The sequence below is a fragment of the Rana temporaria genome, chromosome 10 (genome assembly GCF_905171775.1).
Source record: "Rana temporaria chromosome 10, aRanTem1.1, whole genome shotgun sequence".
Taxonomy (NCBI): domain Eukaryota; kingdom Metazoa; phylum Chordata; class Amphibia; order Anura; family Ranidae; genus Rana; species Rana temporaria.
In genome coordinates this window covers 54,879,057-54,893,708 of record NC_053498.1, presented here as the reverse complement: position 1 = coordinate 54,893,708, position 14,652 = coordinate 54,879,057, and the positions used below count along the sequence as shown (strand labels likewise).

At 42.8% G+C, this 14,652-nt stretch overlaps 1 protein-coding gene across 8 annotated transcripts in view; it reads left to right on the top strand.

Annotated features, from left to right (window-relative positions):
- FLT3LG (fms related receptor tyrosine kinase 3 ligand) overlaps positions 1 to 14,652 on the top strand; it is a 330,696-nt gene that overhangs the window by 208,096 nt on the left and 107,948 nt on the right. For 7 of the 8 annotated variants that reach the window (XR_005744019.1, XR_005744023.1, XR_005744022.1 and 4 more), the window contains exon 5: positions 12,742 to 12,885. Coding sequence is in view for 2 of the 8 variants with exons in the window: in XM_040327628.1 (XP_040183562.1) it covers positions 12,742 to 12,885 (144 nt within the window). In the remaining 6 variants the exon portion in view is untranslated. Of the gene's footprint in view, positions 1 to 6,711; positions 7,178 to 12,741; positions 12,886 to 14,652 lie in introns of those variants that run through there. The other variant, XR_005744024.1, reaches the window with a different exon arrangement.

Sequence of the window (14,652 nt, the reverse complement as noted above, 5' to 3'; positions counted from 1 at the left end):
CGGCTTTCAATACCACCTATACGCCGATGACACCCAAATCTATCTGTCTACTCCTCATCTCACTTCAGTCTCCTCTCGCATTACTAACTTACCAACTGACATCTTAGCATACATGTCGCACCACTTCCTTAAATTAAATCTCTCTAAAACTCTGCCTGCCCATGCCCCCCTCCATGACTTTTCCATCAAAATCAACAATGCAACCATCAGTCCCTCCCCTCATGCCAGGGCACTAGGTGTAATCCTAGACTCTGACTTGTCATTTCAGCCTCAAGTCCAATCGTTGTCAAAAGTTTGTAGAATTCACCTCCATAACATCTCTAAAATTCGCCCCTTTTTAACAAATGAAACCACCAAACTCTTTATTCACTCCCTTGTTATCTCTCGCCTTGACTATTGCAACGCCCTTCTTATTGGCCTGCCTCTCTATAGGCTACCCCCTCTTCAGTCTATCATGAATGCTGCTGCCAGACTTATCCACCTTACCAACAGCTCAGTGTCTGCCAAACCTCTCCTTCAATCCCTACACTAGCTCCCTATCACCCAGCGAATTAAATTCAAAATACTAACCACAACCTACAAAGTCATCCACAAATCTGCCCCGAGCTACATCACCAATCTTGTCTCCAAACATCCCAAACCGTCCTCTCCGCTCTTCTCAAGACCTCCTACTGTCAAGCTCTCTCGTCTCCTCCTCCCATGCTCATCTCCAGGATTTCTACAGAGCCTCTACCATCCTCTGGAACTCACTACCTCAACCTGTCCGGCTATCCCCTACTCTTGCTACCTTCAGACGATCCCTGAAAACTCACCTCTTCAGGGAAGCCTAACACGTCTCCAACTAATCTTTTACCACTTCCATCAGCTCATTCCCCACAGTTACAACCTTTTGTACCACCTGCCCCACTCTATTAGATTGTTAGCTCTTGTGCGGCCCTCTTAATCCTCTTGTATTTTATTGTATTGTAACTGTATTGTCTCCCTTTTATATTGTGCTGTATTGTCCCTTATATAAGTGCTGTGTAAACTGTTAGCGCTATATAAATCCTGTATAATAATAATAATAATAATAATAATATCGGCTGTTCCGTCGCTTGGTCATTCTTACGGGTGGCGAGAGGGGACGCACCCCCCCCTCCCGCCATCCTCCGGTGCTTCTACCGACTCACCTGTGCGACCGGTGAGTCGGTGACAGAATCCGCCGGCCCCCAGATGTTGATCATAGAGATTTCCGGCGGACCAGATGGTCGTCAGAGTCTCTATGATCGTCGGAGGCCGGGCGCGATGTTATGACGTCACGCCCGACCTCTGCATTAAAAAAAACGGCGCCGCTTTGGCTGTAAAGCGGTGATCATTTTTTGGGGGGATTTTAGGCTTCCCAGCCTAGAGGTGAGATGTGGGGTCTTATTGGCCCCATATGTCACTGTAAAGAGGTCCTGTCATGCCATATTCCTATTAAAAGTGATCAACATTTTTTATTTTAAGTGTCAAAATATATTTTTTTAAAGTAAAATTAACAATAATAAAAAAAATTAATGTGCCCCTGTCCCCGGTAGCTCGCACGCAGAAGCGAACGCATACGTAAGTCCCGCCCACATATGAAAACAGTGTTAAAACCACACGTGAGGTATCGCTGCGAACGTTAGAGCAAGAGGAATAATTCTAGCATTAGACCTCCTCTGTAACTCAAAACATGTAACCAGTAAAAAAAAATAAAGCGTCGCCTATGGGGATTCTTAAGTACCAAAGTTTGGCGCCATTCCACGAGCGTGTGCAATTTTGACGCTTGACATGTTAGGTATCTATTTACTCGCGTAACTTCATCTTTTACATTATGCAAAAAAATTGGGCTAATTTAACTGTTTTTTTTTTTAAAGCATGAAACTGTTTTTTCCCCCAAAAATTGCTGCGCAAATACTGTGTGAGATAAAAAGTTGCAATGACCGCCATTGTATTCTCTAGGGTCTCTGCTAAAAAAACATATACAATGTTTGGGGGTTCTATGTAATTTTCTAGCACAAAAAATATGATTTTTACATGTAGGAGCGAAGTGTCAAAATTGGCCTGCTTGTTAAGTGGTTAAGTACCTCGGCACGTTTTCCCTAAAAATTGCATGCGATCCTGAAACTGTCAGTTCACTACTGCATTTTGCGGTATTTACCGTAAATCTTTGAAAACGTTCGGTAAATAACCCATGAAAGTTGTTAAACAATTCACAGAAGGAAATAAATACTGTATTTATCGGCGTATAACACGCACCCTAACTTTAACCGCTTAACGCCCGCCGCACGACTATATACGTCCGCAAAATGGCACGGACAGGCAGAAGGGCGTATATATACGTCCTTGCCTTCTAGCTGGTCGGGGGTCCAATCGGGACCCCCTCCGCTGCGTGGGGCGGGCGGCTTATCTTACCGAGCAATCCGACTCGAGGGGGCGGCTGTTCGTTTCCGTCTGCCCCCTCGTGATCGCTTCCAGCCAATCCCGTGAGCCGCCGTCGTGTCACTTCCTCTGCCTGTAAAATGTAAACATGGGCAGAGGAAGTGATGCAGCTCTCATCTCGGCGGTATTTTCAAACCGCCAAGATGAGAGAAGAGTCGCACCTAACACTACACTGACACCACACACGCAGGCACATTTAACCCCTTCCTATCACCCCCCCCCGCTGTCACACTGTCACTGAATGCAGTGATCATATATGTACTGATCACTGCATTTAGTGTCAGTGTGACAGTTAGTGTGACAGGCAGTTAGTGTTAGGTCCAGGGTAGCCCCGTACCCCCTAATAAAGTTTTAACCCCTTGATCACCGCCCTAGTTAACCATTTCACTCCCTATTGCCAGTGTCACTAAGCGATCATTTTTCTGATCGCTGTATTAGTGTCACTGTTGCCGCTAGGAAGCTAATTTTTTTTTATTGGGATTTTTTTTTACTAAAGACATGTGGCTAAATAAATTTTGGCCTAAATGTTTGACTAAAATTTAGTTTATTCAATTTTTCTTATAACAAAAAGTAAAACATATTGATTTTTTTTCAAAAATGTCGCTCTATTTTTGTTTATAGCGCAAAAAATAAAAATCGCAGACGCAATCAAATACCATAAAAAAAAAGCTCTATTTGTGGGAAGAAAAGGACGCAAATTTTGTTTGGGAGCCACGTCGCACGACCGCGCAATTGTCTGTTAAAGCGACGCAGTGCCGAATTGTAAAAACGCCTCTGGCCATTTAGCAGCATATTGGTCCGGGGCTTAAGTGGTTAAGAGCGAAGTTTCAGGAAAAAATCTTTCCACAGCTCCCTGCGTATAACACACAGTTTACCCTCTATTTTCAGGGTAAAAAAGTGAGTGTTATACACCAATAAATACAGTAATTGAATGCATGTGGCAATGAAGTAGTGGTCCAGGCACGCGCTATTTAAGGAATGTACTGTAAACATATAATAGCCAATTTTGAATAGTCTCTATCCAAATTGATCCGCGAGGGGAAAAAAATAAATTCCTGATCTTCCAAATCCTCCAAGAAGCAATCGAATATTCCCAGGATCAAATTTACCTATAAATTTTAGTATCCAGTTACATTTATTGCATTTAGGAAAGAATCCAGGCCTTTTTTGAAAACCATATACAGAGCTGGACAGAACCAGTTCTTGAAAGAGTTTATTCCACATTTTTACAGCTCTTATGCCGCGTACACACGACCGTTTTTCGTGTTGTAAAAAAAAAATTTTTTTAATGGTCTAGAAAAACAAAGTTTTTTTCAACCTAATCGTAAAACGGCCTTGCCTACACACGATCGTGAAAAAAAAAAATGCTCTAGCAAAGCGCGGTCACGTACAACACGTACGATAAAGGGGAAGTTCCATTCGGATGGCGCCACCCTTTGGACTGCTTTTGCTGATTTTGTGTTAGAAAAAGACGATTTGCGCTTTTCTGTCTGTTACAGCGTGATGAATGTGCTTACTCCATTATGAATGCTAGTTTTACCAGAACGAGCGCTCCCGTCTCATAACTTGCTTCTGAGCATGCGCTGTTTTTTCACGTCGTTGCACACACAACCATTTTTTGCAACGTTAAAAACGTTGTGAAAAATTAGAGCATGTTCGAAATTTTTAATGGCCATTTTTTACATTGTGAAACATGCTCTGGAGCCCACACACGGTCGTTTTTAATGACATTAAAAAAAAATACGTCATTTTTTACAACCCGAAAAACGGTCGTGTTTACGCTGCATTACCGTGAAGAATCCTTTCCATATTTGGAGATTAAGGGGCAGATCCACAGAGATCTGCACCGGCACAGCGTATGGGAGATACGCTACGCCGCTGTAACTTACTTTTTTAAGCTTCGAATCCTCAAAGAATTTGCGCCGGCGTAGTCTATCTCTCGCGGCGTAAGGGCGCCTAATTCAAATCGGCGCGTAGGGGGCGTGTTTCATTTAAATGAAGCGCGTCCCCGCGCCGAATGAACTGCGCATGCGCCGTCCCTAAACTTCCCCCCGTGCATTGCTAGGACGTCATTTTCAAGGAAGACTTGCGAAAAAAAAAAAAATCAAATTAAACGCGGGAACGACGGCCATACTTAACATGGCAAGTCTAACTATATGCAACGAAATACCAGCTTTAACTATACGCCGGAAAAAGCCGGCTAGAGACGCCGGAAAAAAATGCGCCGGCCGCTCGTATGTTCGTGGATCGTCGGAAATAGCTAATTTGCATACCCGATGCGGAAAACGACGTAAACGCCACCCAGCGGACGCCGAAGAATTGCATCTTAGATCCGAAGGCGTACGAAGACGTACACCTGTCGGATCTAACCCAGATGTCGTCGTATCTTGTTTTGAGCATTCAAAACAATGATACGACGCGGGTAATTTGAAAGTACGCCGGCGTATCAGTAGATACGCCGGCGTACTCGCTCTGTCGATCTGCCCCTAAATCTCTTCAATTCCAGACATAAAGTATCCCCCTTTCCTCTGTTATGACCTTAGTTAACCACTTAAGACCCAGACCAATATGCAGGTTAAGGACCCGAGGTGTTTTTACAAATTTGGTACTGCGCTGCTTTAACTGGTAATTGTGCGGTCATGCAAAGTTTTACCCAAACAAAATTTGCATCCTTTTTATCCCACAAATAGAGCTTTCTTTTGATGGTATTTGATTGCCTCTGCGATTTTTATTTTTGGCGATATAAACGGAAAAATTATATTTTTTACTTTTTGTCATAAGAAAAATCTAGTAAATTTAATTTTAGTCATACATTTAGGTCAAAATGTATTCAGCCACATGTCTTTAGTAAAAAAAAATGTCAATAAGCGTATATTTATTGGTTTTCGCAAAAGTTATAGCGTCTACAAACTAGGGTACATTTTCTGGAATTTACACAGCTTCTAATTTCTTGAGGTGCTAAAATGGCAGGGAAGTACAAACCCCCCTCCCCTCCCCAAATGACCCCATTTTGAAAAAGTAGACACCCCAAGGAAATTGCTGAGAGGCTTGTACGCAGCTAGGCTCCCAAAAATCCTCACACATGTGGTATCTCCGTACTCAGGAGAAGCAGCAGAATGTATTTTGGGGTGTAATTCCACATATGTTAATGGCATGTTTGAGCAATATATCATTTAGTGACAACTTTGCGCCAAAAAAAATGGTCTTTTTCCCACAACTTTTGTCAAAATATAAAATATTCCATGGACTCAACATGCCTCTCAGCAAATAGCTTGGGGTGTCTACTTTCCAAAATGGGGTAATTTGGGGGGGTTTTGAATTGTCCTGGCATTTTATGCACAACATTTAAAAGCTTATATCACACATCACCTACTCTTCTAACCACTTGAAGACAAAGCCCTCACACTTTTTGTTTACATGAAAACATATATTTTTTGCAAGAAAATTAAGTTGAACTCACAAACATTATATATTTTTTTTAAAGCAAAGGCCCTACAGATTACAATGGTCGGTGTTACATTTTTTTTTTCCACACGGTATTTGCGCAGCGATTTTTCAAACGCATTTTTGGGGAAAAAATACACTTTTTTAAATTTTAATGCACTAAAACACACTATATTGGCCAAATTCTTGATGAATTAAAAAAGATGATCTTAGGCCGAGTACATGGATACCAAACACGACATGCTTTAAACTTGCGCACAAACGTGCAGTGGCGACAAACTACATACATTTTTAAAAGCCTTTACAGGTTACCACATTCGATTTACAGAGGAGGTCTACTGCTAAAATTACTGCCCTCGATCTGACCTTTGCGGTGATACCTCACATGCATGGTGCGATTGCTGTTTACATATGATGCCAGACCGACGCTTGCGTTCGCTTTTGCGCAAGAGCAGGGGGGAGCGGGGGTGTTTTTTTTTTTTTTATTGTATTTGTAAACGGTTCCTTCCGTTTTTATTTGTTTTACCATTTTTATTGTTATCTCAAAGAATGTAAATATCCCCTATGATAGCAAAAGTTAGTGACAGGTACTCTTTTTTTTTTTTAAGAATATTAGACCCTAGATCTTTCCTCTGCCCTCAAAGCATCTGACCACACTAAGATCAATGTGATAAAATGCTTTCCCAATTTCCCCAATGGCGCTGTTTATATCCGGGGGGGGGACATTCCCTCCCACTGCTTGTAAAAGCAGTTTAGAGGCTAATTAGCCGCTAGGATTGCTTTTAAATGAAAGCCGACCGCTGGCTGAAAAGAATGATACCAAGATGATACCTAAACCCGCAGGCATCATTCTGGTATAACCATTCAAAGTCCAGCAACATACCAGTTGGGCCAGTGGAGGAAGGCTTACGCTATTTTGCTATTGGAGGGCTGAACGGAAGAGCGCCATCTTACTGGTAGGAAGCGCAGGTCACTTTCATAACTACATGCCTGCTTTTTATATTTTACATGTGAGTGCATCCATACACCATTTAAAATAAACCTTTGTTTAATGGGATGTCTGCGCAATGAGCTGTGTTTTTGTTTTCATTTCCCACACATGTGTTCATGCTATTGGAGTCTATTGGGTTATATGCCTTGCTGATCTTCAAGCTCACTTTGAAATTACAAGTCCATAGAAGGAGGAGTGGTGGATCTTTTTTCTTTGAATGATCTATTATCCTGTGAATCAAGAGTTCCATCTGTTCCTTGGGTTGGAATATCCTACATGTGCATTTTATATGTACTGACGGTAAGGGTCAGTGTGTTTGGGTGTTGGTGGAGGCTTGGCTATTATCCATGCACTTGATTCCTCCTCTCTTCTGGATTTCTTTTGGATTGGATCCATATTTCAGATTGTCATTTATTGGAATGTTACATATGAACTATTTATTATTTTAGCGCTACACCACAACTTTCAATACCAGTACGTTGATGGTTCTTGTTGGATATGTATTGTAATCTTTTTTTTCATGCAGCCTGTTGGCTGAACAAAAAAAAAGAGATTGATTGGTGGGTATGCCCACCTTTAGAATACCTCCCTTCATCCACCCACTTCTAATGATGGGCATACATGCACCATTTTTATATGCCGAAGCATGGGGGCATCCTCCCGCAAAAAAGTTATGCACACACGCCGGTCAGACTTTTCCACGGGCAAGCCTCTGTCGGAATTTCGACCGTATGTACGCGGCATTAGGAGCAAAATCGCTCCTCCGCCCCTAATGCCCCCATGCTTCGGCATATATGTTCTTTTTTTTAACTGTGGTGGTAAAATCACCTCCTATAGCATTGGAGTCGTGGCTTTATGCATCGTGGGAGCAAACGCTGTTGCTGTCAAGCTAAATAAATACGTGCTGCAACTGAATGGCGTACCTGCTAAGCAAATAATGGTTAACATTAAAACAAAGTAACATTACAGTATAACAGTAAGATCATACCATACCTGCAAAGCAAATACCAAAAAAAAGCATAGTAAAAAATATATATTTTTTTTAACGCAACCTGTGCCTAAAATATATATATATGCCGAAGCATGGGGGCATCCTTCCGCAAAAAAGTAATGCCGCGTACACACGGTCAGAGTTTTCCACGGGCAAGCCTCCGTCAGAATTTCGACCGTATGTATGTGGCATTAGGAGCAAAATCACGCCTTTGCCCAGAATACTTCAGCATATATGCTCTTTTTTTTTTAACTGTGGTGGTGAAATCACCTCCTACAGCATTGGAGTCATGGCTTTATGTATCGTGGGAGCAAACGCTGTTGCTGTCGAGATAAATAAATCCGCGCCACAGCTGAATGGCGTACCTGAAAACAGTAAAGTAAATTACATACCTGAAAAGCAAGCATGATAAAACATAACCATAAAACATTGCAGAATAAAATACAGTAAAAAAAGAGCAGAACAATAGAGAGAGAATAGAGAGGGAGAGAACATTAAAACGTCAACTATTTTTGTTTTTTTATTTTATATATTTGTTTGTGGTTTTTTTTTTTAACACTTTTTTTTGTAACTGTAAGGCCCCGTACACACGACCAAACATGTATGCTGAAACAGGTCCGCGGGCCAGTTTCAGCATACATGTTCGGTCATGTGTAGGCGCGAGCGGGCAGAATTCCAGCAAACATTTGCCCGCCGGGCCTTTTCCCAGCGGGCAAATATTCCTGGACTTGTTTTAAAACCGTCCGCTGGAATCCTGCCCGCTCGGACATGTATGGTCGTCAGTACAGACCTACCGTACATGTCCGAGCGCCCGCCGTCCCTCGCATGCGTCGAATGACTTCGACGCATGCGTGGAAGCATTTAAAGGCCCGCCCACGTCGTTGCGGCGACGGCGCGGACACGCCCCGCGTATTGTTTACGTGCGGACTTCTGTACGATGGTTAGTACAGCCATCGTACAGAAGTCCCCGGGCAGACATGTACGGTGAAAACGGTCCGACGGACTGGTTTCATCTTACATGTTTGCCCGTGTGTACCCGGCCTAACTGTTCAACTTTTCGGTACGGCGGGTGCCCTGATGCTATAAAAAGCAAACTAACCAATCAGCGTCACCCGTAACACTTATACGGTGATCACTGGTGAAAGGGTTAACTAGGGGGCAATCAGGGGGTTAAAACCTTTATTAGGTAATATATGGGGGTACCTGACGCTATATAAAAACCTGACGGGGAACCTAAATAACTAACTGGCTAACCAGCGTTACCAGTGACACTTATACAGTGATCACTGGTGAAAGGGTTAACTCTAGGGGCAATCAAGGGGTTAATATATTGGAAAATATATGGGGGTACCTGACGCTATAAAAACCTGGAGGCGAACCTAAAAAAATAACTGGCTACCTAGCTGCACCAGCGACACTAATACAGCGATCAGAAAAACAATCACTTAGTGACACTGGCGATAGGGGGCGAAAGGGTTAACTGGGGGGATAGGGGGCTACCCTGGATTAAAGGGGCCTAAGGCTAACTGCCATGACACTTTTTACAGTCACAAATGACACTAAATGCAGTGATCAGTAAATACATGATCACTGCAATCAGTGACACTGTGACTGGGGGTGCTAGGGGTGACTGGGGGGTGATTTGTGTGCCTATGTGTGCTGTGTCAGTGTAGTGTTGGTGCAACTTACTGTGGATGTCTTCTCTCCTCGAGCTCCGGTCAAAATAACTTGTGGAGCGTGACATCACTTCCTCCTGCCTGTGTTTACATTACACAGGCAGAGGAAGCAGATGATTCACTGGGAGAGATCGCGAGGGGGTAGCCAGAAACCAATAGCCGCCCCCTCATCCCGGATCGCTCCCACAGCAGAACGGACCACCGCTGGCACCCCCGACCTGCGGGAAGGCAGGGACGTATTATATACGCTCTTGTGCCCACCCGTGCCATTCTGTTGACGTATATCGCCGTGTGGCGGTCCTTAAGTGGTTAACCACTTGTCCATGGGAGGACGTCATATGACGTCCTCGACTTTGTGCAGTGATATCTGAATGATGCCTGCAGCTACAGGCATCATTCAGATATCGCCGTCTTCAGCCGCCGATTCTGTGCACGATAAGAACGATCAAAGCGGCGGTTCCACTGCTTGATTGTTCTTATAGGCAGCGGGAGGGGACATCCCCCCCCCTCCCGCCGCCATCTGGTGCTTCTCCAGGCTCTCTTGTGCCATCGAGGGCCCGGAGAGCGAATCGGTCGGCGCTGCCTGGAAAGCATAGAGATGACTGGTGACCAGATCACATCACGCCCAGTACCCGGAAGTAAACAAAGCCGCAATCGCGGCTGTCGGGATGTGATCAGTGATTTTTTTTTCACTGATTTCATTCTTGTAAGCCTGGAGAAGAGATCTCTCCATAAAGAGGACCTGTCAAGCCTCGTACACACGATCAGTCCATCCGATGAGAACGGTCTGAAGGACCGTTGTCATCGGTTAACCGATGAAGCTGACTGATGGTCCGTCGCTCCTACACACCATCGGTTAAAAAAACGATCGTGTCAGAACGTGGTGACGTAAAACACAACGACGTGCTGAAAAAAACGAAGTTCAATGCTTCCAAGCATGCGTCGACTTGATTCTGAGCATGCATGGATTTTTAACCGATGGTTGTGCCTACTAACGATCGGTTTTGACCTATTTGTTAGGAATCCATCGGTTAAATTTAAAGCAAGTTGGCTTTTTTTTAACCGATGGTCAGACCGTTGTCCTCTGGTTAACCTATCGTGTGTACGAGGCCTTACACTGATTCCTTTTACAAGGGATATTTACATTCCTTGTAATAGGAATAAAAGTGATCAAAAAAAAGTGTAAAAATAAAAAAAATTAAGTAAAATAAAAATAAAATTAAAACATTTATTTTTTTCAAAACGCCCCTGTCCCCATTATCTTGCGCGCAGAAGCGAACACGCATGCAACTCTCGCCCACATATGTAAACGCCGTTCAAACCCCACATGTGAGGTATTGTCGTGTGCGTTAGAGCGTGTGCAACAATTCTAGTACTAGACCTCCTCTGTAACTCGAAAATAGTAACCTGTAAAAAATGTTAAAGCGTCACCTATGGAGATTTTTAAGTACCGAAGTTTGGCGCCATTCCATGAGTGTGCGCAATTTTAAAGCGTGACATGTTAGGTATCTATTTACTCGGCGTAACATCATCTTTCACATTATACAAAAACATTGGGCTAATTTTACTGTTTTGTTATTTTTTAATTCATGAAACCGTTTTTTTTCCCCCCAAAAAAAGGCGTTTGAAAAATGATTGCGCAAATACGGTGCGAGAAAAAAAGTTGCAATGACCGCCATTTTATTCCCTAGGGTGTCTGCTAAAAAATATATATAATGTTTGGGGGTTCTGATTAATTTTCTCACAAAAAAAATTTGATTTTTACATGAAGGAGAGAAGTGCCAAAATAGGCCCAGTGGACAAGTGGTTAAGTAAATAACTCTGCACCAAGTTCTCTATATGGACCACTTATGTATTTATACATGCTGATCATATCCCCCTTAATCTCCTCTTCTCAAGAGTAAATTAATTCTGTTCCTCTAATCTTTCCTCATAGCTGAGTTCATGCCTCCATGCCTCTTATCAGTTTAGTTGCCCATCTCTGCACTTTTTCCTGTTCCCCGATAACCTTTTTGACAACTGGTGCCCAACACTGAACTGCATATTCCAGATTTTATTCCAGTCTTACTAATGATTTGAACAGGGGCAAAATGATATCTCTCGCTGCAGTCCATACCTTTTTTAATACAAGAAAGGATTTTCCTTGCTTTTGAAACTGCAGCTTGGCATTGCATGCTATTATTAAGCTTATGATCTACCAAAACCCCCAGATCCTTCTTTACCACTGATTGCTCCAGGTTTACCGAGTCTAGTATGTGTGTATGTTGTAGGATGTATGATCCTTTCTTGGCATCCTACCTTTCCTTCCCAGAGTTATCTTGAGAAGAGGCCAAGTGGGCTGTCTGTAGATGATTAGATTGGAGCCTTGCTATGTGCTGTTTGCTGAAATAGTGCAAAATACTTACCTGTTCTAGGTTTCTTTCACTCCTATTTCTGTTAAAGTATATTTCCAGCCAAAAATAAAAATAAAATAGCCCATTGAAATATTAAATGAAAAAGCATCTTTGGCTACAATACTCAGGACACTGCTGTCCTTCATATGACTTATTTTCCACTACAATATGCCCTAAAGCCCTGTACACACGATTGGTTTGTCCGATGAAAACAAACCTATGGACTGTTTTCATTGGACAACCCGATCGTGTGTGGGCCCCATCGGTCTGTTTTCCATCAGTGAAAAAAAATAGAACATGTTTTAAATGTTTCCTATGGATAAAAAAACGATTGAAAAAAACAATCGTCTGTGTTGAAGTCCATCGGTCAAAAATCCATGCATTCTCAGAATCAAGTCAACGCATGCTCGGAAGCATTGAACTTCATTTTTTTTTCAGCACGTCGTAGTGTTTTGCGTCACCACGTTTTGGCACGGTCGGATTTTTGACTGATGGTGTGTAGGCAAGACTGATGAAAGTCAGCTTCATCGGATATCCGGCGAAAAAATCCATCGGATTAGATTCCATCAGATATCCGATTGTGTGTACGAGGCTTTAGTCTCATATTAAGAAAGTACTGGCGTGCAAAATGCATCAAAGTTGTGCAATTCTACACTTCTAATAATGTTCTTAGAATGTTTTCCACTAGTCCTTCAATGGGGTGTTGGAGAGTAAATACATTGGGTCTCCCATGTGACAGTATATTGTTTATACAGAAAGTTTGCATTAGGAATATAGAACAAATTGTTATTTTTTGTCCCATAGGACAAGCACTGTTCAGAGCTCTGGCACATCTATGATACTTATACCATGCTGGAGAATTTAAAAGAAAAAGCTGAAAGTGACGTTAAGGAACGTATAATAAAACTTCAAAGAGAACTTCAATCTGTACAAGACTGCAGATTTTCGGTACGTATGTGTTCTCTGCATACTAGAGCAGTGGTCTCCATATCTAAATGGGGCTATAATCATATTTGAACTTGTTGGTAAATCTGATTTTCAAATGTACATTAATGCAAAACAGGGCTGTTTGTGCTATATGAAATAGTATATAATTGTAAGAACTCAACTATATTTCCCTGCACAACCTAAAAAAAAGTTATTTTGCATGTGCAACTGTTTGGCATTTATTTCTTCTATTGTGTTTAGGTAGATAACTCTTTGGAATGCATCCCTAATATTGTTTTTTCTCTTTAGCAGTAAGAGCCAGTTCACACAGGGGCGACCTGGGATCCGACTTGAAGTTGCCCCAAGTCGTCCCAAGTCGTGTGGTTGAGAAAATCAATGGAAGTGAATGGAGCCGTCTTAATACACACTACTGAAGTCGACCCGACTTCAGAAAAGGTTCCTGTACTACTTCAATCCGACTTCTAGGCAACTTGTAGGCAACTTGTACCCATTGATTTCAATGGAAGTTGCCTGAAGTCTGATCACTGTCTTAACAGAAGCAACAAAACAGGAAGAGAACATACATTTCTCAGGCAAACCCCTCCCTCCCACAGAGCTGATTGTTTGATTGGCCACTGGAAAGCCTCCTGTCCTGGAGGCGACTTGAAGTTGCCTTGTAAGTTGCCTGATGATTCATACTCAAGTCGTGTCCACGTTGCCTCCCAAAGTCATGCTGGAAGTCGTGTTGCCCCTGTGTGAACCGAATCTAAAGTAAAAAAGAATTTGCAGGGTTTTAAAATTTTAAACAGAGTACAAAGAAAAACATAGACTTGATACATTAGTAAAAAAGACAGGTTATACAAACGACTACTGAATAACAAACCCAAACTTATACAAGCAGGATTAGTACAGTCCTTTGAAATATCTGAGATGTGGAGCTGGGTGGAGTTCAAAATCGGATATAGTCATCTGGGAGACCACCTAACTCAGACCTAGTAGGCCTCCATATCAGGATGTTATATGACAGGCAAAAGAAAACTAATAAAAAATGATTCCCTATCTCCTAGCAATCATCGCAAATCTTGAGAAAAACAAGTAACAATGAAAGTAGGTTATGTTTATGTAGCACCCTCTACTTAGGTAGGTGCTAGAGGTGAGATTTTGGCGAGTGCAGGTGTAGCGCCCTGCTCCCAATGACTGGGGCGCTATTATAAATTTAGAGGGTGTCTGAGCCAATAGTGGGCTCAGATTTTGTTTAATTTCATTAAATTAGCCTCTGTTCTGGCTATGGTTCTGCTTGATAGGATTTCCCACTGTTGCCTGTGGGTGGCGTTACCACCTCAGGCCAATGTTGGAACACAAGCAAACCATAGTGTATTGGGTGACCCTTCTCGGCAGCAGCCCAGTGGGAGTGGTGCCTCTCTGTGCATGCCGGGAAGTGGTACTTAAGGGGCAGATGCCGTTTTCCAGGGTCCTTTGCCCTGTGGCCCTCCTAGCGCAAGGCACGTGTGTGTGATTCCAGCAGTGGGACCACATTGGTCTGAGGCTGTATCTATATTGAGTAGGCCCAGCTATGCTGGCTGGGGCCTATGATTCAAAAGGAGATCCCAAGCTGTCCATCCAAGTGAGGGAAGCACTTAACAAAGGAAACCGGGGGAGGACCTGCCCTGGAGGAGACCAAGCAAAGCAAGCTAATGTCTCGGGATAGGCCTGGTGACTTTGTTATACAGGGATCCACAGTTCTACTTGACTTACAGTTCGCTGGATCGGCTTAAAGGCTCTCTACTG